Source organism: Gracilinanus agilis, chromosome 2 (assembly GCF_016433145.1).
Source record: "Gracilinanus agilis isolate LMUSP501 chromosome 2, AgileGrace, whole genome shotgun sequence".
Lineage (NCBI taxonomy): Eukaryota > Metazoa > Chordata > Mammalia > Didelphimorphia > Didelphidae > Gracilinanus > Gracilinanus agilis.
Window position 1 is genome coordinate 317,507,579 of NC_058131.1, and position 27,357 is coordinate 317,534,935.

At 39.2% G+C, this 27,357-nt stretch overlaps 1 protein-coding gene across 1 annotated transcript in view; it reads left to right on the top strand.

Annotated features, from left to right (window-relative positions):
• The window catches only part of MAPKAP1 (MAPK associated protein 1), a 360,172-nt gene that overhangs the window by 323,031 nt on the left and 9,784 nt on the right, over positions 1-27,357 (top strand). Inside the window, exon 11 of the mRNA XM_044664232.1 lies at positions 24,688-24,785. Coding sequence (XP_044520167.1) covers positions 24,688-24,785 — 98 coding nt within the window. The remainder of the gene's footprint in view (positions 1-24,687; positions 24,786-27,357) is intronic.

The following is a 27,357-nucleotide window of genomic DNA, read 5'->3' on the forward strand; positions in this document are numbered from 1 at the left end:
AGATGAAATTTCATTTTAAAAGTTAGTATGCAGTGCAGAAGGACCCTTACTGTATGATTTCGTACAATCCTTGTTTCTATGTGAGTTTGATACCGCTGTTCAACAGCATATCTAACAATATATGTGAAAAGAGACCAATGTCTCTTCCCATGACAAGAAATTTACTACCTCTTGAGGCAATCCATTCCATTCATTCTCTGATTGTTAGCTTCCTATCTCCTAAGGTAGCCAAAATCTGCCTCACTATAACTTCTACCCTTGAATGACTCTTTAAGGCCCAGAAACAAGTTTAATCCTTCTTCAAATATATGAAGATACCCATCATTCCTACCAACACATCTTCTCTTCTCCATACTGGACATCTACAGCTCCTGTCAAGACTTCATATATCATGACATATCAGCCATATCCTGCTCACCTTCTCATGAAGCACATTTTAGCTTATTTGTGCTCTTCTGAAAGTCTAGACCCATAACCAGACAGGACTCTGCATGAGGCCTACCCAAGGCAGAAGAAGACAGTGTGGTCAGACCAGCACAGAAGCTTTTAAAGAAATGAAGGTTACTTGTAACAGTTTTGATCTCTTCAGGGAGACTGTGGAATCCATTTTGTTGCCATGGAGAAAATCAGGATTTGAAGTCAGGAAACCTGGCTTCAGAATTCAGCCCTGATATTTAACCATGTTTGACCTTTGTCCCATTCTTTAACCTTTCTAGTGTTCAGCCTCCTTGCCCATAAAATGAGAGCATTAGACTGGATCATCTCTAACAATGTGAATAACTTCCATTCATACCTTACAAAATGTTTTTCCCATAAAAGCAACTTTATGAGGTAGATAGTATAAGGACTGTTATCCCATTTTAAAGGTAAGGAAATGGGAGCCCAGAGAAGGGAAGTGATTTGCTCAAATTCACACAGCTAGTGTTAGACTCAGGATTCAAGCTCAATGTCTCCTGATCCCACATCCAGCATTCTATCTCTTAAGTACCACCTGAGACAACATCCTGTTTTCAGTTATAGTGATGATCCATGTGTGCTGCCCTAGGTAGGTTTAAGATAGAAAGATGGGTGAATGGAACTTGGGAGGAGCTACCTGCCTTCCAGCTTAAAGTGAATCTTCTTTTTCATAAGTACTTGACAAGATCAGTAAAGTAGTGGATCTAATTTGCTAATTAAATTAAAGCCACTGAGTAATGATTTGTCCATATTGATTTGTTTTATATAGAAAAGCTCACTATTGTTTTTGAGGGGGAAGGCAGTAGGTTTCTTTCATAGCAAAGCCAGCTTAAACACAAAAGCCTCTTCATTTTTTTAGGTCAGAAATAACCAGGTATGTCCAAGCTGTAATTGAATTGCCTGCTTTGCACCCCCCACTGTGGAAGATTTCTTTGGTCCCCGTTCCATTGTTATACTGGGGCTTAACAGAATGTTAACCTGGTAATAGGCACAGGGCCTTTCCCATTATACGTCTTGCTATCGAACGGTTCTGCATGGCTAGTTAAAGAAGATGGCAAGAAGATTAATGAAAGCCAGGCTAATACAGGAGGGGGTACTTTTGCAAGACTTCCAGTGAGGAGATATTAGAGCTGAACCCAAGCTTGGCTTTTTCTTTATCCCATGACCTTTGAACCTGCCTTACTGTTGAGAGCTGCCAGTGGCGGCAACACGTTGATTGATGCCAGTACATGAGGCAGGCTTGCCATTGAATTCCACATCTGCACGAAAATAGCTTTTCCTGCAGAATTCATATTGGCCGTAAGTGGTGGCCAAATTGATGGCTAAAATGCCTTGGTGTAGCTTTCATTTAAGCCAAGAGGGGGTTGGATGTTTTAATTTGGTACCAAGTTTCCACACATGATATACCTTCAGGCCTGTATGTGATAAACTGATTCCTGGCCCCAGAATGGTCAAAGGCTGCATGCAGAGGTTCATTGTGGGAATATAATCAGTATCATAGTAGCACCTGGTACTTAAGAAAAATCAAGAGATGAGTAAAGCCAGTGCCAAGGTTTTATTTAAATAAGATGGTATTTTACATAGATTTTGGAGAGTAACCAGAGTAGGGGGAAACACTTACTTTAGAGTAGGGAGACCTGGATTCACTGTGATCTTGGACAAGTCATTTCCCTTCTTTTCCTTATCCATAAAATGGAAATAACAATTCTTACACTTTTTGCTTCCCAGGGTGGTTGTGAAGAAAACTCTTAGATTTTAAAGGGTATGACAATAGTCAGTTTTTAATGTTTCATACATGTTCAGACATACCCACTTCACCAGTCAGGGATTCTGTTGCTATCAGGCCTCTCAGCTCCATTTCAGCCCTTACTAAGTGGTTTTTATGAGTTACTGTGGCTGAAAATGCATCACCCTATGCCTACTGATAAGCCTCTCTGAATTTTGCCAGTGTGGTCTTGAGATGACAGGGAATCCTTTCAGTTTGATAGATTTGCAAGAACTTTAACCTCAGTAACACAGTTGTGTGTGTGTGTGTGTGTGTGTGTGTGTGTGTGTGTGTGTGTGTGTATTTGATGATTAACTGGATGCTATGTTATTTCCTCATACTCTTCCTACTTTTCCAGCCTCTTAGATCCCCTCTAGATGATTGGGGCTCAAGAATGTCTCATTCCATGTAAGACAAAGCCTCCCCCACCACCATCACATGGGAGACACATACATCCTTTGTCTTGGTACACAATCACCACCCATTCATAAAATAGCCTCTGATAGCCAAAACAACTGCTGCCTCTGTAGTGTTTCATGATTTACAAGGACTCTCTTTACAATAGTCCAGTAGGTTGTATAGAGAGGTAGTATAAGGATTATCATCATCTTTTTACAAATGGAGAAACTGAGCTACATATAGGTGAGGGGCTTTTTTCACATAGCTCTTGTATCAAAGCTATGGCTCAAACTTAGTTTATAGCATGATGTAATGAAAAAAACATTGAGCTTGAAAATCAAGAGCCCTGAGTTCAGATACTGGCTTTGATGTTCACTAACTGTGTAACTGTGGACAAGTCACATAAACGTTCTGCCCTTTAGTTTCATCATCATCATCCATAAAATAATGGATGATAATACTTGCATTTCCTACCTTGTGGAACTATGGTGAAGTAGATGCTTTGTGAATTTTGAAATGCTGTAGGAAAAGGATTTGTTACTAACATAGGTAATAAGCATTGAAGCTGAGGATCAAACCCAGGTGGTAAAGTAGAAAGAGGACCCACACTCAAATATTAGATTTTGGTATCACATCAAGCCATCTCTCACACTTGTACTTGTGCCTGTGATTATTGTTAGTCACCCCACTGTTAGTGTTTTATTCATGTTGGGAAGATGAGAGGGTTGCGGGGAGAGGGTTGGGGGAAGGAGGGAGGAAGAGAGGGAGGAGTGTCAGAGTCAGTCAGAATGGACAGGGCCAATTAGGTTTTATTCCTGCGATACTCCAAATGACACAGTGTATGCCTTGTTGCCTGTCATTTCTACTTTTTCTTCCTTGCTCGATACACAGGCTGCATCCTTGGCAAGAAATATCCACATGAATCTGGCAGGTGATCTGGTCATGGGATAAAGGAGGTAACCAACTATTTGGTTCCAGGTACACTCAAGGATAGGTTATTGTTTTTTCCTCTTTGCGTGCATAGACATCTATGCTCTGCTCTATGCAGTAAAGAAAAAAATGAAAATAGATATCTCTTACTATTGGTTAAAATAACTTTAGGTACTGGATATAGGTCAAATAGCTTTTGAAACTAAATAGAGGAAAAGTTGAAGTTTGAACCTGATGTCCTATTTTAAGTCCCAGTGATCAGTTTTCAGAGTGATCTTATGGTGGTACAGGAAATATAACTCTTGCTCCTAATTCAGAATGATAGCATATTATCATCATTACATATATGACCCTTATCTTCCATCTTATAGTCAATACTGTGTATTGGTTCCAAGGCAGAATAATGTTAAAGGCTAAGCAGTGGGAGTTAAGTAACTTGCCCAGGGTCACACATCTAGGAAATATCTGAGTCCAAATTTGAGCCCAGGACCTCCCATTGCTAGGCCTGGTTCTCAGTCCACTAAATCACTGAAAGCATATTATTTCTAAAATGTTCCATGGAATTGTAGGATGATAAAATATAAAATATAAGTTCCTAGATTTGAAAAAGAACTTAGAAAATACGCGATCGCCAGATCATAAGATTCAGAACCCAAAGAAGCCTTAGAGATCAGCCCCTTTATTTTGCACATGAGGAAACTGAAGCCCCCAGAGGGTTCAAGTGACTTTTCCCAGGATCATGCAGCTAGTACATAACTGATCCTGGATTTAAACCCAAGTTTCTTGACTCTGACCTCGGTACTCTTTCTACTTTATGACACTAAAACAAAGAATGGTAGTGCCAGCAGCACCTTGGCATATAAAAATTTTATAGTTGGAAAACACCTTAGAACATGGAAACTTCATCTTGGATGGGACCTTAGACTATCAAATGTTAGAACTGGAAAGGGCTCCTAAGAGATCCATAGCCTAACCAACCCCTCATTTGTCAATAAGACTTTGGCCTGCCGAGGCGAAATGATTTGTCCAGAGTCACATGGCCAGTAAGTGACAGAGCAAAGCCTGAAACCCAGGCCTTCTGACTCCTACCACCATACTTCTGATGCCTCTTGGTGTACTAAACAGGGAGCCGGAAGAGATTCTGGAACCATGGTTTCCTGCAGGGGCACATGTGTGCTTAAAAACCTTTCTCTTTTTTTTCCCTAAAGGAGGGTGAAATTTTTTTCCCGTCTTAACAAGAGCCCATTTCAAAAATTGAAGATGGTATACAGTAAATGCTGCATGAATGTGGAATGGAATTGGCCTTAACTTATTAAATACTCCGTTATTGAATCGCCTTTTCATAAGAGCACTCTGGAGCACAATCAGGAGCTGTGCATTGCCTCATCCTTTTAACAAATATGTTCTGTAGCCCTATTAAAAGGGGTCTTCATCTATCCTGTCAAAGGGAGTCTGCTGGGGTTTTTTAGTTTAATTACACTATCCAATTAAAACTCCTTGCTGCATTTTGATTTGCCTCTCCTTGGGCTTGAGTGGATATGACATTTACAAGGCTCGCCTTTCAAGCAGACAATAGTATGATTGATGAGGGGCACATGCAACGAAGAAGGCGATTGCCATGTGGAAGCCGTGCTTACCGCATTTTGATTTATTTATCGTCTCCTTCCAAAACAAGGGGGCTGCTGGGGAGGAGGTTTCCAGCAACTAGAGAGTCCTCCTCGATTTTCAGAAATTCCAATAGGATAAAAATGCTCAAAGGATCTAAGGAAGGACAAAGGTTGGAGTGTCTTACATTCCAAGCCAGTGTGGTGAGCTGCTTCTGAGTCCTAAAACAGGAATAATAGCAGCAACAGCAATTCCCACATCTGGTGCATTTAGACTTGGAAAGAGCTCACCTCTCAGCAACCTCACAAGAAAGTGTAGTTCAAGTTTTCTCATACCCATTTTACAGAAGAGAAGATAAGACTCAAGACAGCTGACTTACGGAGCTCTTGGGATTTCAAGCCTGAAGAGACCAGCTAGTCTCTTTTTACAGATGAGAAAACCAAAGTCTAGAGAGAAAAAGTGTCTTTCCCACGTTTAGAGCAATGCTAAATAGCGCTGCCAAGATTCAAATTAAGAATCTCCTAAGGTCTCTAAAATCAGTGTTCTATCTACCACCTCACCTGATTCAGCCTCTTCATTTGATAAATGAGATAGCTAACTTTCCTAAGTCTGCACAGCCAGTAAGAGTCAGGGCCCAGACTCAAAACCAGGGTTCTTCCTTCTCCTTTGCCCTGTCTTTTTCCTGAGGAGCCCAAAGCTATAACATATCATTAAATACGATACTTGGCTGAATCCAGGTTACTCTTTTATCCTAGAAAGCTTTCAGCTTATAGAAAACCAGAGCACAGCCACTAATCATGCTCTTATAAAGGTGACACATTGTGGGACAGTCAGAAAGAAGGAAATGACAACAAAAGTAATTCGAAGAACAGTGATGATAAAAATGAATAAAACATCTCTTTTTGATTTGAAATGATGAAAGAAAATATTCACAGTAAACTGTTTTACTGTAATAATTTCATAGTTATTTTTAGTATCCCTGTATACTTTTTTCTTTTCTTAGAATCCTCATTTTAGGGGTAAGGTTTTTATTTGAGAGCAGCCTCTGATCTAGTATGATAATAGTAATAATAGTAATAGTTGACATTTACATATTGATTTATCTGGCACTTTGCAGACATTTCTAACTTGGTCTTTATAGCACCCTTCTGAGGATCATATTATCCCCATTTTGCTGAAAGGGAAATTGAGGCAGAAAGATATTTACTGACTTGCCCATGGTCACATAGCAACTATGTATCAATGGCAGGATTCAATTTCAGGTCTTTCCCCATCTCCAAATCTAGCACTTTCCATTATATTACATTGCCTTGTTTAATATATGCGTGTATTTTTACATCTAAACACATCTATAACTTACATCTCTAAAGAGATCTCATTTTAGGAGAATAGACTATATTCAGAGAAATGTGTTATATCATAAAAATATTGTTATGTTTTTTATGGGGTCTGGCATATTAGAAAGCAGTGTCGCCAGTTTCACCATATTTCTATTCCACAGAGAATGCAGTGCCCCCATGTCAGGCCCAGTGTACTCTCTCAGACTCTGGCATCTGACTTCTTGATCACATACTCACTTCCTTCCATCAAGAAGCCAAGGAGCATGCTTCATAAATTTTGGATAGCTTCATCGAAGCAAGAAAATTCATTGCCATGCATAGTCATTTAATAAGTTGAGATGGAGACGTGTGATACCACATGAAAGACCTTTGAGTCCTAGACACCTAGCTAAGGGGACAAAGCTTAGTAAATGCTCCATTGTACTAGGGGTCAGAAGTATGACCTCCTAAGCCTCCATTCCCTCATCTGTAAATCAGTAGGTTGGGTTAGATGGTCTCCACTGTCCCTTCTGTCTCTGTCTCTAACATCTTAAGTGCCATATTCTCTTGTTTCCTTCCAGCTTCATGATTCTGTTAGTATCTTTTCTGAGCTTTTCTGATCACCACTGGGGAGGTGAAGGGAGCCTAGCAGAGGACAGGGTTTAGTAGAAGAGCTGAAAATTGTTTCGTGTTCCCTGGAAAAGAAAAATCTCATCTTATTCAAAATATAGCATGGCGGTTACCACTGAAGACATGATAAGTGGGACTAGTGTGTTCATTTTCATATCTCTGAGAAAAAAGCAACTGAGGAGTAGTAAAAGAGAAAGCAGTTTGGGCCATGACATTTGCTAACCTAGTGATCTTGGATTTTACCTTTTGGAGCCTCATTTTCCTCCCTTGGAAAAGAAAAAGCCTTTGCGGTGACAGCAGCATCATAAGGTTTATGAGTACAGTATTTTGTTAGCCCTCAAAGCCCTAGAGAAAAATGAGATAGTAGTGTTATTGTCAAAATGCATATCAGAAAATGGAATGGTTTCTGAAGTGTCTACTATTAGATGTGTTTATTCTGGGTTCTCCACCCAACAGAAATTCCAAGAGGATACTGGGACCTCTGCGATTACAAAATCAAGCTCTTAAGATGTATAATGTAAAGGAGTTTTTAACAACTTCTTTGTTAACATGAAAAACTGATTAAGTTGAAGTTATTCAGTGTTTTTATAAACTTAAATTCTTCAAGGACCCAAATAAATAAATGCGCATCCTCTGCCAACAGAGATCACAATCTCTCCAGTTTTGGTAGATGGAATTCTCGAGCTGCTGTGTCCAAAATAAAAATAAACCATTCCCTGGTGATCAAACCTTTTGAGATGAGCCTTTGTACATGGAGCCATATTGGTCCTTTGGAAAAAGACTATGTGTCTGTCCCTGTGCTACTCCTTAAAGCCTTTCCAAGTTGAATGGACATGCTGAAGCTTGTGTTCCCTAGGTGGAACTTTTATAAGCCCATGGCCATCACCACCCCACAGTGAGAATTTAGAGGGAAGATCAGGGCATTTTTATTAAATTATTTTAAGTTTCTCTTTCCTTGCACACTTTGTAATAAACAAGGAAGACTTCCTATGGTCAGGATAAGTTGGGTCTTTGTGACAATAGAAACCCACTTGAGAAGTCAGGGCTATAATTAGAAACACAACTTTTTCCTTACTAAGAAAGAAAGCTTCTTCCAGCTATTTATGTCACTTTATTGTTGACTTGGGCCTTATGGGCTCATAATGACAAAACAATTATCTAGGTATAATAGAAAATTTGCATTCATTTGCATTTTCCTCTCTTTTGATTATCATTTCTTCTAATTCCTTTTTGCCTGATTTAGGTATCTTGAGAGAACAAAACAGATTATTAGAAAGATTGGCCTGAGAGAGGGAAAGGAAGAAAAGCAGAGAACATTCCCTCCCACAAAGATCTGCTCTAAAGGGGGATTTCACAGTTGGGAAGAAATGTTTAAAAAAAAAAAAAAAAAAAAAAAAAAAAAAAACCTTTTTTCCTTTGATCCCTACCAAGCTCTAAATTGGCTTTCCGAAATAAATAAATGAATCTTCTATTCCCAGCTTCCTCTGATATCTAATCCTGGCATAGTGATCATGGGTTCTCTAAAGCTGTCATATCAGACCTACCAACCTTGAAAGGCTTGAGGTCCCAATCCAGCAATGGCCTTCTTATCTGCTTTCTAAGGACCTGCCTGGCTAAATCCCAGAGGATAGGCCACCAAAGGATAAACTTTGTTTTCCACAGCAACTCACAAGGACAGATAATGGTTGCACTCTGTCTGCCAGGGTTTTTATAAGGCTCAAACGAGACCATACAGATAGATATTGTTACGTGATCTGTGAAGTGCTTTATAGATATGATGGTACTAGTCTGTGTGGTAAGGGAGGTAACCAAGCACTTGCCAAGCAATGCAAGGAGGGAGCACCAAGATTATCACCCTCTTCTCACAAGGTAAAACAGACTTAGAAAACGGACATGATTTGGCTGTGGCCATCCAGCTAACAAGCCTCAGAGCTGGAGCTCAGAGATTTGAAGTCATCTCACTCTCATTCCAGCACTTTTTCCATCGTGCCCATTAAAAAATGTGTTGAATTGAATTTTCCTCCACCCCTTATGCCATGGATATCCTAAGAACACCTACTGCTGGCATGACTAACACACTAATGGACTTAGCTTTTCACGTGTCACCAAACCACTCCTTGTCCTGTTAGTTTGATCTGTTGTGCCAGGATGATCTTCCTTCAAGAACAGTACCTTGGGGTGAATTGGTCAGAAGTCTCTCTTTTTAGTTAGAATTCATATCACAGAAGATAAATTACAGGGCAGGAGCGCCAGCGTCTGTCCTTCTGACATTGGTAGTGCTAATTAGTTGCTGCTAAAGCGTTACACTCCATTGTCTCTAGAGACCATTTCACTTTGCTTTGAAAAACTGTAGACACAAATGCATTTTTGTGTATCCAAATTGTAATTTCGAGGTTGAAAATGGACATGCTCTTCAAATAGGTGCATTGCCTTTTAATCTTACACTTGCTGTCACCCCACTAGGACTGCTCCCCTCCTCCTTCGGCTGTCCATATATCAGACAGAGTAGGGATTGCTAAAGACAAGAACTGTGCCCAAAAGACCAAAGATTCTGGAAAATACAGTCCCAACTCAAGCCAAGGTCTCACAGAATATTTCATCTGGAAGAGACCTTAGAGCATAGAATGTTGAAAACCATAGACTGGTTGTGTCAGCACATCCTGAGATGAATATTACAATTGACCTTTCCTCTGAGAGGGTCATGAACAACAGAAAGAGGAAATTTTTTTTCCTTGACCAATTCAGGCCAAGTGGTATTTCTGAAGGAATACCATCCTGGCATAATAGTCTACACTTAATAGGACAAGGAGCAGTATGGAAATATCTGAAGAGTTGTATCAATTATGCCAGAAGTAAAAGCATTTGGTATTTCCACAACCTAGGAGATGGAGAAAAATTCAGTCCTAAGGGGAAGAAAAAGAGCTCATGGTATTTTATATCTTCTTTCTACCTCTCCCACCCTTACCACAGTGTGTCAGAGATTAGAGATAGAAGGAAATATTCTAGACATAGATAAGAAAGAGTGTAAAGGCAAGGGTGTAGAAGGGAATAGGAGGTGCTCAGGACACAGTTTGGGTAGCAAGGTGGGATACAAGAGGACAGGGGAACAGTGCAATATAAGTTTGAGGAAATTGAGTCCTGCCAGTTTGTGGAGATCCTTCCTGCCTGAAACTATTCCTTTACTTCCACAAACATATTATTTCTCCTCAATGAATTCTGAACTGAAAGTAGCAACTGAAAGATTAGAAAAGGCCTCATAAGAGTACTTGAACTGAGCTTTAAAGGAAACCAGAAAAGCTAAGAGGTGGAAGGAAGTGAGGAGGGAGTATATTCTAGGTATAGAAAGGGAGGGAGGGAAGAAAGGATAATTAAGTGCCTACTATGTGCCAGGCACCATACTAAGTCCTTGTTAAATATTCTCTCATTTGATCTTCACAATAACCTTGGATGGTAAGAATTAGTCCTCATTTAAGAGTTGAGGAAATTGAGGCAAGCATATGTTAAGTGACTTGCCCAGGGCCATGTAGCTACCCAGGTTTTCTTGACTCCAAGCTCAGTGCTCTCCACTGTTCCACCTAACTGCAAGAAGATGATGTGGGTTGAAATGTAGAACCAAATTCCAGAGGAATTTGTATTTGACTCTAAAGGTTAGAGAAATGTACTGGAGTAATACTGAGGAAAATGATCAGACCACTGCTTCAAAAAAAATCGCTTTGATAGTTGTGTGGATGATAGACTGATGAGAATTGGAATAAATGAAAGGTGATAGGGACCTGAACTGGATTGGAACTTGTGTGAGCTGAGAGAAGGGGGCTGATGTTATGAGAGTAGATGAGATCTTGAGTCACATTAATAGCAAAGTGTTCAGAGGTAGAAAGGGTGAATGATTTCATGAAAAGAGCACTGGATTTAGAAGAAGGAAATCTGAGTTCGGATCCCAGTTGAGGCACTTAACTATTTGTATGAACTTAGGCAAATTACTTTACATTTCTGGACTTCCAATTATTTATCCATAAAATGAGAAGACCACTGAATAATATACAGATCTCTTCTAGCTCTAAATCCTTTGATAGTCCTACAGTCTTCTGTACAGTCTTCATCATTGACCTCTTTCCCCATCTCCTTTAATGTCTCCTTCCAAATGGGGGTTTGGGGAGGGGAGGGATGTTCTGGAAAGAATTCCTTTTCAAATACATTTGAATTTGATGTCCATTAATGTCCCTTGCAGCACAGATTCTAATTACTTAGCCTTGTCCTGGCTGCTTTCTCACAGTTTCCCCCAATAAGATGGAGGTTACAACTAAAGGCCAAGAAAGTAAATAAAGCAAGAGAGATGGTGACCATGCTGTAAGGAGGGAAGCTCATGTTAATAGACAATATATGAAAAAGCAACCACCAGTCACTCTTCAGAAAAATGGAATTTCCTATAATCTATAAGTTCCTTGAGGGCAAGATCTATTTCATTTGTAGCTTTGTACCATAGCATCTGCACAAACTAAGTGCTTAATAAATATTTACCAAACAGAATTGCAACACAAATGCTTTCCTTCCCTCCAAGTGCCTCTGGCATGAATTTGCCACACTGTATAAATTAGTCATTCTCATGATAACCAATTAAGTTTGTTTCCTTTCTGGCAGGGAGACAATTAACTTGTTGAACTTTCATAGATTTTCTTAGTTCTGTGGAGTTATACAAGTGTGAATCTAGGTGATTTATCTCTTACTACTAGATGATAAAACTGTGTCTACTTAGACACACAACCCAATTCAATCAGTCAACAAACATTTATTAAGCAACTACTATGTGCCAGGCACTATGCTAAGTGCTAAACATTCAGAAGAAAGAAAAAAACACAACACTGTTCTCAAGAAGCTAACAGCTTAATGCGGAGATAACTATGGATGGATAAGATGTCAGGATACATTGGAGCCATTCTGAGAGAGAAAGCACTAAGATTAAGGAGACTGGAAAAGGCTTCTTGCAGAAACAGTCTTGAAGGGATAGAGTTCCAAATATGGGGAACAACAAATGAAAATATAGACAGATGAAATGTCTTATTCAAGGAACAGCAAAGAAACCAATTCTCTGGATCACCAAGTGCATGAAGGGAGAGTAAGGTATAAGAAGCCTGGAAAGGTGGGAAGGAGCCAAGTTATAAAGGACTTTAAAAACCAAACGGGATTTTATATTTGATCTTTGAGGCAAAGAGAATCCCTGGAACTTATTGAATAAGAGAGTGACTTGGTGACATCTGCATTTTTGGAAGATTGTTTTGACAGCTGAGTGCAGGATAGATTTAGGCTCAGGAGACACTTGAAACAAGGAGACCAAGCAGCATACTATTCAGGCATCCATCAGTCAATACATTTATTAAGTGCCTGCTATGTGCCAAGTACAGTGCTAAATGCCAGATATAAGATAACAAGGGCCCGTATCAAGATGGTAGCAATGTCAGAGAAGAGAGATAGGAATATATGAAAGATGTTATAAAGGTAAAAATGACAAAACTTGACAACTGATTGGATATAGGCTAGAGAAGGGAAAGTAAGAGGAATGAGGAAGTAAGGACTATAAGAGGAAGTAAGAAACAATAAAGAGTCAAAGATGGCACCTAGGTTATAAGTCTAGGTGACTGGGAAGATGGTGGTGTCCTTGACAATTATAAGAAAGTTAGGAAGAAAGGAGGGGGAAGGGGCACATATAGGTTAAGTTTTAGACATAGTAAATTTAAGATGTCTATAGGACATTCTGTGTTAACTGTCTAATAGGTAGTTGGAGATGTAAGAGATTAGGTTGGCAGAAAGATCAGGTTTGGGTAAGTAGATTTAAGAATCATCCAAATAGAAATGATCACTGAATTTGTGGGAGCTCACCATGAAATCCCCAAGAAAAATAGTATAAAAGGAGAAAAGAAGCGGGCCCATGAGAGAATCTTGGGAGACACTCATAACCTATATGAAGAAACTAACAAAGGAAACAGAGGATTGGTTGACCAAGTAAGAACAGAGCCAGAAGGGAGTAATCTCACGAAAACTTAGAATATTAAGAAAAAGAGGATGATAGTGTCAAAGGCTACAGAGTGACCAAGAAGGATAATGATTGAGAAAAGCCCTTTTAATTTGGCAATTAAGGAATCATTAATAACTTTGGTCAAATGGTGAGTAAGATGACAGTATAAAAGGATTGCCTTGCTACCATGAATGTCCAGTTGGGATGATTTAACATAAACTTGTACTAGACACAGTCAGTACAGTTTCATCATTTTCTCCAGCTTTATGCAATGTCATGTAAAAAAGAGCAGAAGTAAAAGATTGCTGAGTTTTGATAGGGCAAGATCTCCAAAGGATAAAGGAACAAAGAGAAAACAACAGAGTAAAGGTATGATGGTCCACCAATGGAAGAGAACATAGCCAATGCCAGAGCAGTGATCTGAGAAAGAACTAAAGGGTGAAGAGATTGGAGGCTGTGATAAAAATGAAGAACAAGATTTTAAGTTGCAAGAAAGAGGGATACCTAGAATGATAACAAATTATGATCAGATAAAGAATTTTATGAATTTGGATGCGGAAGACTTGTAGGTGATAGCAATATCAAAGGTATGAATGTCTGTGTGTAACTGGGAGTGGGGTGGGGAGATAAGTGCCAATAAGACAATAAAAGAATAGCACAGAAAGTACAACCAAAAAGAATTTCAACACCATAATTCAGGAAATCGTCAAGGAAAACTGCCTCAAAATTCTAGAATCAGAAGGTAAAATAGAAATGTAAAGAATCCATCAATCACCCTCTTAAAAAGACCTAAGGATGAAAATGCACAGGAACATCATTCCTAAGTTCTATAATTGCCAAGTTAAGGAGAAATACTACAAGCACAAGGGGAAGAAAAAAAAACTATTTAGATACTGTGGAGCTACAATTAGAATAACACAAGATTTAATGGCTACAACATTTAAAGAATGTATGACATGGAACATAGCATTTCATAGAGGAAAAAAACCTGGGCTTATAACCAATAATAACATATACAGCAAAGATGAACATACTTATAAAAGGTAAAATATGGATATTTAATAAACTAAAGGAGTTTTTAACTATTTCTGGGGGAAAACTCAAAACTCACAGAAAATTTGATCTATAAGAAACATACAATAATCATCAGCAACCCAGAAAGTCAAATGGTTTGATTCCAGTATGGGAAAATGTCATCTATGATCCCTGGGAGTGACATCATTGCTTAGATATTTTGAAGCGGTACATATGGATGGAAGATTCAAGATTGAAGTGAATGGAATGGAATGAACCAGAATGGTAGTGGAGTGGTCCAGGAGGAGATAGGGTGGAATGGTTATCTCATATGGAGAAAGAATGAGTGAAAGAACTGCTATGGAGAAGGAGAGAAGCAGGTAGAGGACCGGTAGTACTAGAACCCTACTCTCATCAGAACTGGGATAAAGAAAGAACAACATATACAATTAGAAGGGTAAAAATCTTATTCAGAGAAATAGAAGGGAAGAAGGATGGAATAAGGGAGGATCTGGGAATCCTCTTGGGGAACTAAAGGAATAAGTGAAGGAAAGGTGGATTAAGAGAAAGGAGGGCAAGAAGATAAGAAAAGAGAGGGATACCTAGATATCAAGAGGTAATAGGATTAGATGGGAGGGGCTCAGGACAAGATAAGGGAGGGATTTTTAGTATCTTAACTCATCCAGAAGTAGGAGGGGTGATGAGGGATTTTTGGAAAGGTGGTAGAATAAGAATTAAAAGATAAGGGGAAGAGACAAGGAAGGGATCTTTAGAAAGGTGAGCCAATTTGGAACTAAGAGGCCAAGGGGAGAGGTTAAGAGAGAATTTGGGGGAAAGAGTGTGAATTGGAGAGTTATTGGTCAGAGGTCCCACCAGAAACTATGTTTGGATTATGTGATATAAGGACTTTGAAAGAATCTACTGGTCATCCCATCAAAGAGACCCAAAGAAGAAAACATCTGAGGAGGGATATGACAGAAAGGAAGAAGGGGATAAACAGTGAGGAGAAAGATGGAAATGCTCAGCTGGTAACTTTGACATTGAATGTAAATGGAATTAATTCCCCATGAGAAGAAAATGGATAGCAGAAAGGATCAAAAATCAATACCCAACAATGGGTTGTTTACAAGAAAGACACTGAAAATGAGAGACACATAAAGAGTGAAAGTGAGAGACTGGAGCAGAATATACTACACCTCAGCTGATCCAGAGAAGGCAGGTGTTCTATAGATAATGAAGCATTATCAATATTGGATCTGTATGTACCGATTCTTAAACCATCCAAATTTTTTAAGGAAAAACTATATGAGATAACAGATGGAATTAGATAACAAAATAATAATAGTAGGGGACTTTAATTTTCCCTTTAGAACTAGATAAATTTAAGAAAGAAATTATGGAGATGAATGGAACCTTAGATAAGTTAAGTATGATATATTTCTGGAGAACCACCACATACCTGCATCAGGTTAGTAGTAGATCTGAGTTTGAGCATACACATAATCCAAACAGTTTCTGGTGGGACAACAATGGTTTAGAAAACAAATATTTTGCAGAATGCCTACTTTAAAATTCATCATAATAATATGGAAATATGTGATAATACATGTATAGCCCAGTGGAATTGCTTATCAATTCTGGGAAGGAAAGAGGGATGAGAGACAACATGAATCGTGTAAGTTTGGAAAATATGTGTAAATTTGTTATTGGAATAAAATAAAAATAAAAAATTTTTAAAGACTCATCATACTATGGAGGTCATTCCTGAGGAATTGTGGCATTGGAACAAATGCTCCACTGGATATGACAAAGCTAGAAAGACTTGGTTTTGGAAGAAGTAGTGGTCCTGGCAAAAGATCGTCTGCTACCTACAGACCAGTTAACTAAATATGGTCCTTGAAATGTGTTAACTGAGAACCATATGGGTTAAGTTGATCAAATTAAATGCTGAAAGGAACATAGAGAAACAGGACTAATATTATTCCATTGCTAGAGCAGCTGTGAATTTCTTTTTTGTTTGTTTTTTTAGAAAGCAAGATGTAAATCTATATTAAGAGCTATAAAGCTATTCATGTTCATTGACCTAAGCATCCTATTACTAAAGTTAGGTCCTAATAGCACTACCAAGAGTGTTAAAAAACTGTATAGGTATGAAAATACTCATGGAAGTTTTGTTTGTAATGACAAAAACAGTTAGAAATCACACAAATGCAATGATTGGGAGAAATGGCTGAGTAGGTTGTAATATTTGAATAATACAGGTTATATTGTTATTAGAAATAACAAATATTGGAAATATAAAGAACATAAGAGACACATATGAAGAGATGAAAAGCTAAAAAGAATGAGAATAATACATATATGAGTACATTGAACAAAATAACAGTTACAGAATCAAGAGAAAAAAGTATCCAAGTAAAATAAATGCAAAGGGAACTCAAAAGTAAAGGATCTTTATATTAACATAAGTATATAATTTACATAGCTTAAAACAAATTATAAATAATGTGGAGCTTGTGCTTTTGTATAATTTTTATACATTTGTTTGTTTCATTGTTTTTTGGTGGGGATGATGGTGGTGATTATTAAGTATGTAATAAAAAAAAATTGGGGATAGGAGAGAAGGAACCTACTAAGTGCCAGAGGCTGTGCTCATTGCTTGGATACAAATGAAAAATGGCAATTCCTCCCGTTGAATTGCATACAGTCTTAATGGGGGCAAGCTGAGGAAGTTATAAGACAGAAGAACATAAATAAATATACTATAAGGTGTAGCTATGGTTTTACATGATAGGAATGTCACCTACTCTAAGAAATTGGAGTTCACTTTCTGGAGATCACTTTCAGGTGGGATGTTCATGGAAGAAGAGATAACACTAAATTGGAGTCTTCAAGGAAGGGAGAGATTTCAACAGGCAGAGATAACATTACTGCTGTAACAGAAGACCTACACAATTGAATAGCTAACAAGGTCAGGAACCAGCTAGTAGTCTTCAATGAATGAAACACAAAATGTACAGGCTACATGATGAAATAAGGTAGAAAGGGAAGTTGGAGTAGGGTCTGGAAAGCCTTGAATGGCAGGATAAAAAAGTTTATATTTTATACCAAGGACAGTGGAAACCATTGAACAACTTTGAACAAAGCCTCTTGATTTTTGCATTGGGGAGATTATTTTGGCAACTGGGGCCAGGTCAGAACACTGTCAATGATCCTGGTTTATGCAAGCATACTGATATTACATTACCCCAGACATTTCTTTTGCAATAATACATTCTACTAATGGCATCCATTTTACCAATAGTTAAAAGTCTACAAAATATACTCATCCCAGTAACCCTAAGGGATTAGATTTTACTTTCCCAATTTTCCAGAAAAAGAAGTCAAAACTTGGGAAATTACTCTCCTGAATCCAAAGCCTGTATTCTTTCCACTGCAGTGCATAACACTGGAATGCCAGAAATGTCAGTCAGCCAAGATGTAAACCAGATGATCAGCAGTAATCTGACCCAAGCACTTGAGACCCTGTGGTATTAACTCTTGTGAGCACTAAGTTGCTTACATACATTGCTTCTCAGCATGTATGAACAACAGCTCCTGTGGAACTAACTGCCCCTTCTAACATTGTTTCCCTTACTGTTGTATTTTTCCAGGGCCAGTTAATGGCAGTAGGTGGGTTATACCTGTATTTATGAACCCTCTAGTTCTCTCTGAATTTCCCCAAGAGGGCAAGGAGGGAGAGCAAAGGGGGACATCCCTGGTGACTGATGGTTTTTTGCTTCATATCCCATAGTATATAACACTGTTATTGACATCTATTGCTCTGTAATTGTCGGTAAAAGGGCTGACTCTTTAAAATCCCCAAATAAGTACTTGAAATAAAGTTCTACATTTTGCTTCTGTCAGCTGTGTGAATGCTAGAGCTGGAAAGAGCAAATAAATCAAAGATGTAAGAGAGACACACAGTGAGAGTTGGGTACCTTTCTCCATTATTTCTGTCAGTTTCCATTGTTTTTCAGATGGGGGTCACAGGTGAATACTAATTTGGGGTGTGAGCAAGGAAGGCAAACATTGGTGAACACCATCAGGCTGTTGGTTGTAGCCAAGACACAGTCCGTTAACACAGGCTTCTCCCACCCACAACACTGTCATCCCTCTATTTCACCAGCTCTCCTGCCTTTTACTTAGCGCCCCACTATCTCCACTCCCTTCCTATAACTTCCTAGAATTCTCCCCTTGAAAACAAAATTGAAGTTCTGCCACATATATCCAATGGGGGGTGGGGGGCGGGGAGGCGGGACATAGAGTCAGTAAGCTGAGTCCTCACCCAGTCAGTAGTGATCAGTGATAACAGACCAATGAAGGACATTCGACTTTGGTACCTCTTTGAATCATAGAATGTTAGGGTATGGATCACAGATTGTCAGGACTGAAAAAAAACTTTAAGATAGAGAATGTTACTGCTTGAAGGAACCTTTGAATATAGAATGTTAGAAAACAGAACATTCATTGTTAGAAAGGATCTTAAAGATCCTGTGGGCTAACCTCCTCATTTTGAACAAGAAGAAACTAAAAGAAATTAAATGACTTTTCCCAGTTCACAAAGGAGATTGTATTTGGGACTTCAAATATACTGTTTCTTCCTTTTATACCATGAATCTAGATTAGATCATAAAATGTAGATTAGAACTAGAAAGAACTTTACAACATAGAAAATTAGGACCAAAAGGAACCTTAAAACACAGAACAATAAAGATAGAAGGGATCTTAGAATGCAGAATATTAGAGATAGAAGAGACCTTTAAATTTGCAATATTGAAGCTGAATGGGGCACTTAAAATATATAATGTTCAAAGCCTTGGGATATTACAACATAGAAACATAGACTTTGAGTTTGAAAGATATTTAGAGATCATCCAGGGGTTCTTGACTTAGGGACCATGAGTCTGTTTTGTTTTGTTTCAATACTTTGGTAACTATAATTCAACATAATTAGTTTCCTATTTATTTTGTGCATTTTAAAATATTATTCTGAGAACAGATCCATAGACTTCAGACTTCAGGGGTCCATGATGCAAAAAAGGTGAAGAACCTCTGATCTTGTCCATTTCTCTCATTTTACAGATGAAGAAACTAAGGCCTAGAGAAGGTTAACTGTCTTGCCCAAGGTCACCAGAATAAATAGAAGAGCTAGAATTTGAACCCATGTCATCTAAATCCAATGCCTTTTCAACTATTAGAATTGAAAGAACCTTTAAAAGCAAAGAAAGGGACCTCAGAATAGAGAATGTTGGATTTAGAGGAGATCTTAGAGCACATATAGTATTGGAACTCAGAATGTTACAGTAAGAAAGGATGAGCAGCTATTATAGAGCCCTGCTTCAATCCAAAATAGGAAAACCAAGGTGCAGAAAGATTGAGATTTACTAAGGCTTCTTAAGTAATAAGAAGCAGGGCTTTGGATTTGAACTCAGTTCTGAAACTAAATTCTTTGGCATTTTGCACTTTCTGGTCATTTTCCCCAAAAAATTTGAGAGGTAGCTGGGCATTTCAGGGTATAGAGTCCTACTAAACTTGGAGTCAGGGAGACCTGATTTTAAATCTGGCCTCAGATACTTAATTAACTATGTGACCTTGGGCAAGACATTTAGCCTCTGTTTGCTTCAGTTTCCTCATTTGTAAGTCAGGGATACTAATAGTACCAGCCTCCCAGAGTTGTTGTGTGGGTCAAATAATGTACGTAAAGGACTTTGCAAACCTTAAAACACTATGTGAGTTCTAGCTGAGAGGAAGAAAAGGAGGAGAGAGGAGGAGGAGGAACAAAATAAACTAGAGACCATGACATAAGAAGATGGGTTGAAGTACCTAGAAGTGTTAGCTTAGAGAAGAGATGACCTACAGGACACAACAAGGCTTAGTGAAAAAAGGACTGAATTTAGAATTCAAAGCCCAACATTCAAATTTTGACTTTGCCTCTTAACTACCTGAGAGCTATGGGCAAATCATCCAATCTCTCTGGTCCTCATTTTCCTCATCAATAGAATGAGGAGATTGAAATAGATGGCTTCTGAGGTCTTGCACAACTCTAGAAGCCAGTGTCCCTGTGACATAATACTATATTTGACAGGTATTTGAAGCATCATCACATTAAAATGCAATGAAGAACTTGTTTTTATTGGTACTGCGGGGTAGAACTGCAACACATTCAATGTATGAACACTACAGAGGCAGGTTTCAGCTTAATATGAGAGTGGATGACCTAATGACCTCAATTCAATCATTTATTATTGGAATGGATTCTCTCTAGAAGTTGTGGATTTCTTATTCCTGAAGGCCTTTAAGCAAAGCTTGGAGAACCACTTGTCAAAAGGGATTCCTGATCAGATATAAGTTTGACTAAACTCACTACCAATTCCTTCTCACAGAATTCTGATCACATTCTTTGTACTGCTGTCTCCTGTAATTTCACCCTTATCTTCCTTCAAGATAGTGGCATCATTATATTTAGCTATGACTTCACCAACTACATCTCATCTCATGTTTTCTAAATTTTTATACATTAAGGTTGCTGACCCTCTCATGCCAAATTCAACTCCTTATCCAAAGCTGCATTGATTTACATTCACTTGAGAACTCTTAACATTTAGTCCCCGCCTCCCAAGCTTAATTTATCAAGTAATTTAAAGTAGTTTTTAAAAAATTATTAGCTAATTTTTCAGGGCAGAATTTACAGTCATGATTAGTATAGCCTAATGATGTTTCATTAATGTACCAGGATAAAATACAGAGGACCGAAATTCTCTGGCTACAAATTTACAACATAGATCAGTTTATTTTTGGAGATCTGAAGAATTAGCTACTGTAAATAAAGTCTCTAATAAGATTTCTCCGGGAAAGAGGTGAACTTACAGTAATGTGGGTGATATATTATTAATTAATTAATAACTCTTACCAGGGTGCTACATAAATTAACAGGAAAACTGATGAAAGGACTTAATACAAAGCATTATGTTGAATTTTAATTTCTAAGGGAGCAGTCCTCAGCCTCTGATGCCTCTTTATGGCATGGAAGTGACCATGTGTTCTCAAGAGCTCTGCCAGAGGAACACAAAGCTCTGGCAGGACCTTCCAAATTGGAAAAGCTTTACTGATGATCTTAGCAATTATACTACATGTCTTTCTGGCTAAGAATAGAAAAGCTCAGTACCCTCAGAGGATGATTAAGGCATGGAAGGGTTGAATTCTGTATCAGTAAAGGGCATCTGAAAAACCTATCACTGGTGGTGATAAAGCAGAGGCTTTATGACCTCTCAGAGGGGATGTGGTCAAAGAAATTCTCCTTCCATTGCAATTTGGACTCAATCACTTGTGAGATCACTTCCAGTTTTGAGATTTGAGGATGATAATGAAGTGATATCCTTAGATAAAAGAAAAGCAAAATCACATAACAGGTATTTGGAATTTTTTTCCCTACTCTATTCACAGAAGATCCTCATTTAGTATTTCATACTATCCCTCAATTGGGCTATAAGCTTAGGAAGAACAAGGACATCATCCAAATATCCTGTCTCTCTTAGGGCCTAATATAGGACTTTTTACACAATAAGTACTCAATTAAAAAACTAGATAATTATCAGCTATAATAATGACTGATGTTTTTGTAGCACTCAAAGATTTGCAAAACACTTTATTATTTAATTTGATTCTCACAGTAACCCTGTGAAATAAGTACTACTTTGGTTATCTCCATTTTACAGATGAGGAAACCAAGGCTTAAAGAAGTGAAATGACATATTCATGATCACACAGCTAGTACATGTTGGAGGTGGGATTTGATTCTAAGCCTTCCTGACTCCAAATTCAATATCTATTCTGCCCCGATGGCCAGTGTCTCTGACATTTCCTTTATATTTTGACTAGAGTGGTTAATTACTTTTGCCCCAAATCTCCTTCAGTTTCTCATATAATAATAGTAGCTCCTGGCTTCACATTGCTTTGTGATTTACTCACCACAGTCCTGTCAGGTAGGTGTTGGAAGGATCCTTGTTCCCAGTTTACAGATGAAGAAAAAAGGCTCTCAGAAAGGAACTTTTACAAAGTCCCCTAGTAAATGGCCAGCCAGTAGCAGACCACAGATGTTGTGATTTCAACTCCAGTACTTTTCCCACTATACTACTTTCTCAGTGATGAACAATTTAGGGTCCTTACCCTCTGAGAGCCTGTAGTACCTTATTAGGGCAGATAAGCTATATTCAGCAATAAGTCTTGTGCAAAACAGAAAATGTCATGTGCTCAGATAGTAAAATGAAGTACACGGGCCTCCTGCTCGAGGGGCCCAAGTCAGCTCATAGTATACACACATTCATACCTCACCTCCAAACTTAAGCAGGCTTGCTCACACATGTCTGCATGTACACGCACACACATCCAGTGAGAAATCCCAACTGACTTCCATTACACAGTACAGAAGGAAGAGTCCTGGACCTAGTTAGCTGTCTGCACTCTGCTCCTCACCAGCTGTGTTAGTGGGACAAGGGGTCTGACCTGGAAACCATAGACCCTAAGGAAGGGACTTTGTAAACATTAAAGCAGCAAACAGCAGCCCTCATCTTGTTGTTATATCACTATTAGCATCATCCAAAGAAGCCTGCTTAAAAGGACCTCGTAATAGAATTACCATTGGCCATTTCTTCTTCTGGCTACACAGTCATTTTCTTTCAAGCACGGTGATTTTATTTTTACAGTAATCATTCTGGAGTTAATTGGCCTTTTACAAAACTTTTTTTTAATGCCCCTCCTCCCTTCGCCATGTAATTATTGCATTGTGGATAGTTTCCTAGAGTAGTTCCAATGAGGCACTTTAGCAGAAAATAGACTCAGGAGCTAAGTAGGGCTTAACAAGCCATTTGATGGGTGCTTTTGGGCTTTGTTCAGTTTGGGTTTTTGGTTTTGCATTTCCTACTTGAGCTGCTACATGGTGTGATGGAATCAAACACTAACCTGGGAATCAGGAGACCTGAGTTCAAGGCCTAGCCCTTCCACTGATTAGCAACATAGCTCTCTGAGACACTTTAACTTTTGAAAAATAGTATGGCATGCAGCTAGGCAGCTCAGTGAATAGAGTATCAGGCCTGTAGTCAAGAAGACCTGGGTTCAGATCTGGTCTCAGACACTTCCTAGCTGTGTGATTCTGGGCAAGTCCCTTAACCCCAGTTGCCTAACCTTTACCATTCTTTTGCCTTGGAACTGATATTTAATATCAATTCTAAGATGAAAGATAGGATTAAAAAAAGTTGCTAAAAATAGATGGTAAAGGTTGATGATGATGATGATGATGATGATGATGATGATGATGATGATGATGATGATGGTACTACTACTGCTACTGCTGTTGCTGTTGCTGCTGCAGCCGCCGCCGCCGCCGCCACTACAGCAACAGCAGTAAGGAGCAGTGGCCAAGGCATGGAAGTGGGAAAGTACAGAGTGTTGGAGAGAGGGGCATATTGAGGAGCTAGTCTGGCTAGAGCTTAATATAAAAGATGCAGCTACAAAAGAGACTGGTTCCAGATTGGGGAGAGCTTTGAATTCCAGGCAGAAGAAGCAGCTCAGAAGTCAGAAGAGCCAAGTTCAAATCCCACCTCTAACACTTAACTTCCTGTGTAACCATGGGCAAGTCCCTTCACCTCCCTATTCTTCATGTGCAAAATGTGGAGGTTTGACTAAATGACTCCTAAGGTCCCTTCTAGATCTAGATCTGTGATCTCAATTTTGCCAAAGTTTTGGTGCAAAGGAGTAACATGACCCATATCTTTGCAGAAGCAAAATCATTCTTAGAGCATATCAAGGATGAATTGGAAGGGATAATAAACATAACGACATGTATAAAGGACTATAAGGTTTGCAAAAATTTTGCATGTATCATCTTGCCCACAAAGCAAGTGCTATGGATATTGCCATCCCCATTACCATGAATAAATTAACATGAAGAAACTGAAGCTCAGAGAAGGTCCCTAATTTGCCCATGGTCACACAGCTAAAATTAGAGGCAAAATTAAAATCTACACCTGTCATGACTCTCAAGGTCACTATGTTCTTTCCACTACACTGTGTTGCTTCTCTTAACAGGTTTCTGAAATCCTTCAACTCTGAGTCTTAGTATCTTATGATAATGGTAGGGACCAAGCAAGCATCAGTAGCAAGAACCCTTAGTCACTGCCCTGTGGACTGACTCTGGGATCTAAGGCCAACGAACTTCAAGGGAGAGGCAGCATTAGTGTCCCCTCCCCAGGTCCACTCCTGTGCTAAGCATATTCCAGGCATTATCAAGAGTCCCAGGAGAGATGTGGAATCATTGCACAAATCTCCTGGACTTCACCCACCTCAAAGTATCATTCTCTGGAAGTCTTCACTGCTTTTCAAACAGTAGAGCAGTTTTTCACAGGAAACATGGGATAAATGAAGGCAGCTACTCAGGTATTCCCTAAGCCAGCCTAACTTCTGCTGTTCAGTGACTTGTGTATACCTAAGTTTCTTCTGACCTTTTTTCTTTCTTGTTCCAGGTCATGCAATGTTTAAACTTACCTATCTAAGCAATCATGACTACAAACATCTCTACTTTGAGTCAGATGCTGCTACTGTCAATGAGATTGTGCTGAAGGTAGGTGCCTTTCTCGGCTGTGAGATTTTGAATAATGACGTTTCAGTATTTCGGTGTCTGGGATGTTATCAGTATGAGTGGGTATGCTCCCTTCACTAATCTAGCTTGTAGTGATTCCTCCTGTGCAGTTCTTACCTATGTTTTTCCATCAATCCTTTCATATAGGATTCCACCTCGTATTCAGATCCTGCCTCAGATCTCCTAACTTGCCTCTGGGATAGTCATTTAGCTTCTGAGCCTCAGTTTTGCCATCTTTAAAATGAGGAGATTAAATTTGATGGCTTTCTATGGTCTCTTCTATGTCTAAACTACACTGACACCTCTAATCTCATAGACTCTCAATTCTTTCCCAGGCTTCTCCCCCTGCACTACCTATTCTTTCCTTTTTTTCACATCTTGATCTTTGGTAAGCCAATTCAGCTCTACCCTGTCTTCTTTTCTCGAGTCCCTGAATTGCTGATTACATCTAGTACCTTTAGACCAGGGGTCGGCAACATATGGCTCTTGAGCCATATCTGGCTCCACCTCCCGACTGGCCAGTCTGGGCAGAGCCCCAGGATGTGCCTCAGGGGGCCCTTCAGCCCCCACCCCATATTCCAGCACCTTCCGCCTCCATCTTCCTCCTTCCACAGGCGTTTATGGCTCTCACGGCCAAAAATGTTGCCAGCCGTTGCTTTAGACAATCCTACCATGCATCCCTTTTCAACTCATTTTCTAACTCTTCACAAACTCTTCCAAAACTTTTCATCCCTCTTTAAACCTCCCATGGTTCCTCATCCTTGCACCCACTCAGCTGAGAATCTTGCCTCTTATTTTACAGAAAAATTTGAAACAATTTGCCATGAGCTTCCTCTTCTCCTCTCTTCATCATCTCTTATCACTCTGATGTCTTCTATTACTATTTCCTCCTTCTCTCTTGTCTCACATGATGAGGTGGCCTTACTCCTTACCATGGCTTACCCCTCTTACCTGTTCAAAGGATCTCATTCCATCCAGACTCCTCCAACACATTGCCTCCTATGTTATCCCCATTCTGTCACTTAATTTCAATCTCTATTGACTCTTTCCCTACTCCCTACAAACATGGCCATGTCTCCCTTATCCTCGAAAAACCTTTACTTGATCTTCTATCCTTGCTAACTGTTGCCCTATATCTCTTCTCTTTTTTTTTTTATAGCTAAATACCTATCTACAATAGATGCTTCCATTTTTTATCCTCCTACTCTTCTTAACCCCTCACAATCCAACATCTGATCTTTTCATTCCACCAAAACTGCTTTCTCCGATGATTTCTTCCTTGCTAAATCCATGGGCTTTTCTCAATACTCATTCTTCTTAGCTTCTCTGCAGCCTTTGACCCTACCAATGTCCCTCTACTCTTTGATAACCTCTTTTCTTTAGGTTTTCAGGATACCACAATCTTTTAGTTCTCCTCTTACCTGACTGCACAGTGCCTGTCCTATATTTAGGCACTTAGTAAATGTTTATTGAGTGACTGACTCCAAATATATGTGTGACCCTACAAACTTAGATTTCAGGCTTACTTTAAAATTTACAACGTGCTTTCCTGACCCCGTAAAGTTGGCAACACTGGCATTACTATCCCTATTTGACAATTGGGGAAACTGAGATTCAGGTTCAGTGATTTGCTAAGGTTTACAGAGTAATAAATCATAGATTCAGATTCACATGAGCTAAAAAATCATTCTGGTCCAACCTTCTCATTTTCCAGATGGGAAAACTGGTCTCAGCCCAGAAAGGATAAAGGTTAACCAGTAACCTACCAAAGTACTTCCCCTTCTGACTGTCAGTTTCCTCATCTGTAAAATGAGGACAGTAACATATGGGCAGACCACTTACCTCACACAACTATTAGGGAGAGTTTATGTCTCCTGACTCCCCATCTAGCTTCTTTTTTCCCTGTTTCAGCAACTACAGGATGAAATTTCATGATAATGAACAATGCTATGTCTAATGCCCATTCATTCTTTCCCAAAAATTAAACTTTCTGAGCCAGACTCTTTGTGTTGCCCTTTATTTTCCTTCAGAATTCATAGGTGAATGCCAGAGTGCTTCATCAAGCTCTTACCTGTCTCTGAAATAAAGATTTGTGGATCCCAGGACCATAAGTCTAGAGCAGTAGTTCCCAAACTTTTTTGGCCTACCACCCCCTTTCCAGAAAAAAAATATTACTTAGCCCCCTGGAAATCAATTTTTTTTAATTTTAATAGCAAATAATAGGAAAGATAAATGCACCTGAGGCCATCACTGCACCTCTGGATCACTGCAACACCCACCAGGGGGCAGTAGTGCCCACTTTGGGAATCACTGGTCTAGAGCAATAATGGCAAACCTTTTAGAGATGGAATGCCACGCCCCACCACATCCTACCTTCCCCTCCTCCCCCACAGCACCTTACCCCAGACAGAAGAGGGAGGAAGCGTTCCCTTTGGCTGCTGGGCAGAGGGGCAGGTGAAGTGAGGAATGTCCTCAGGTGCATGGAGATGGGGAGGAGAACAGCTCCACCCCAAATCCCTTTGGCTTTCTAGTAAAGAACTGGCAAGTAATTGCG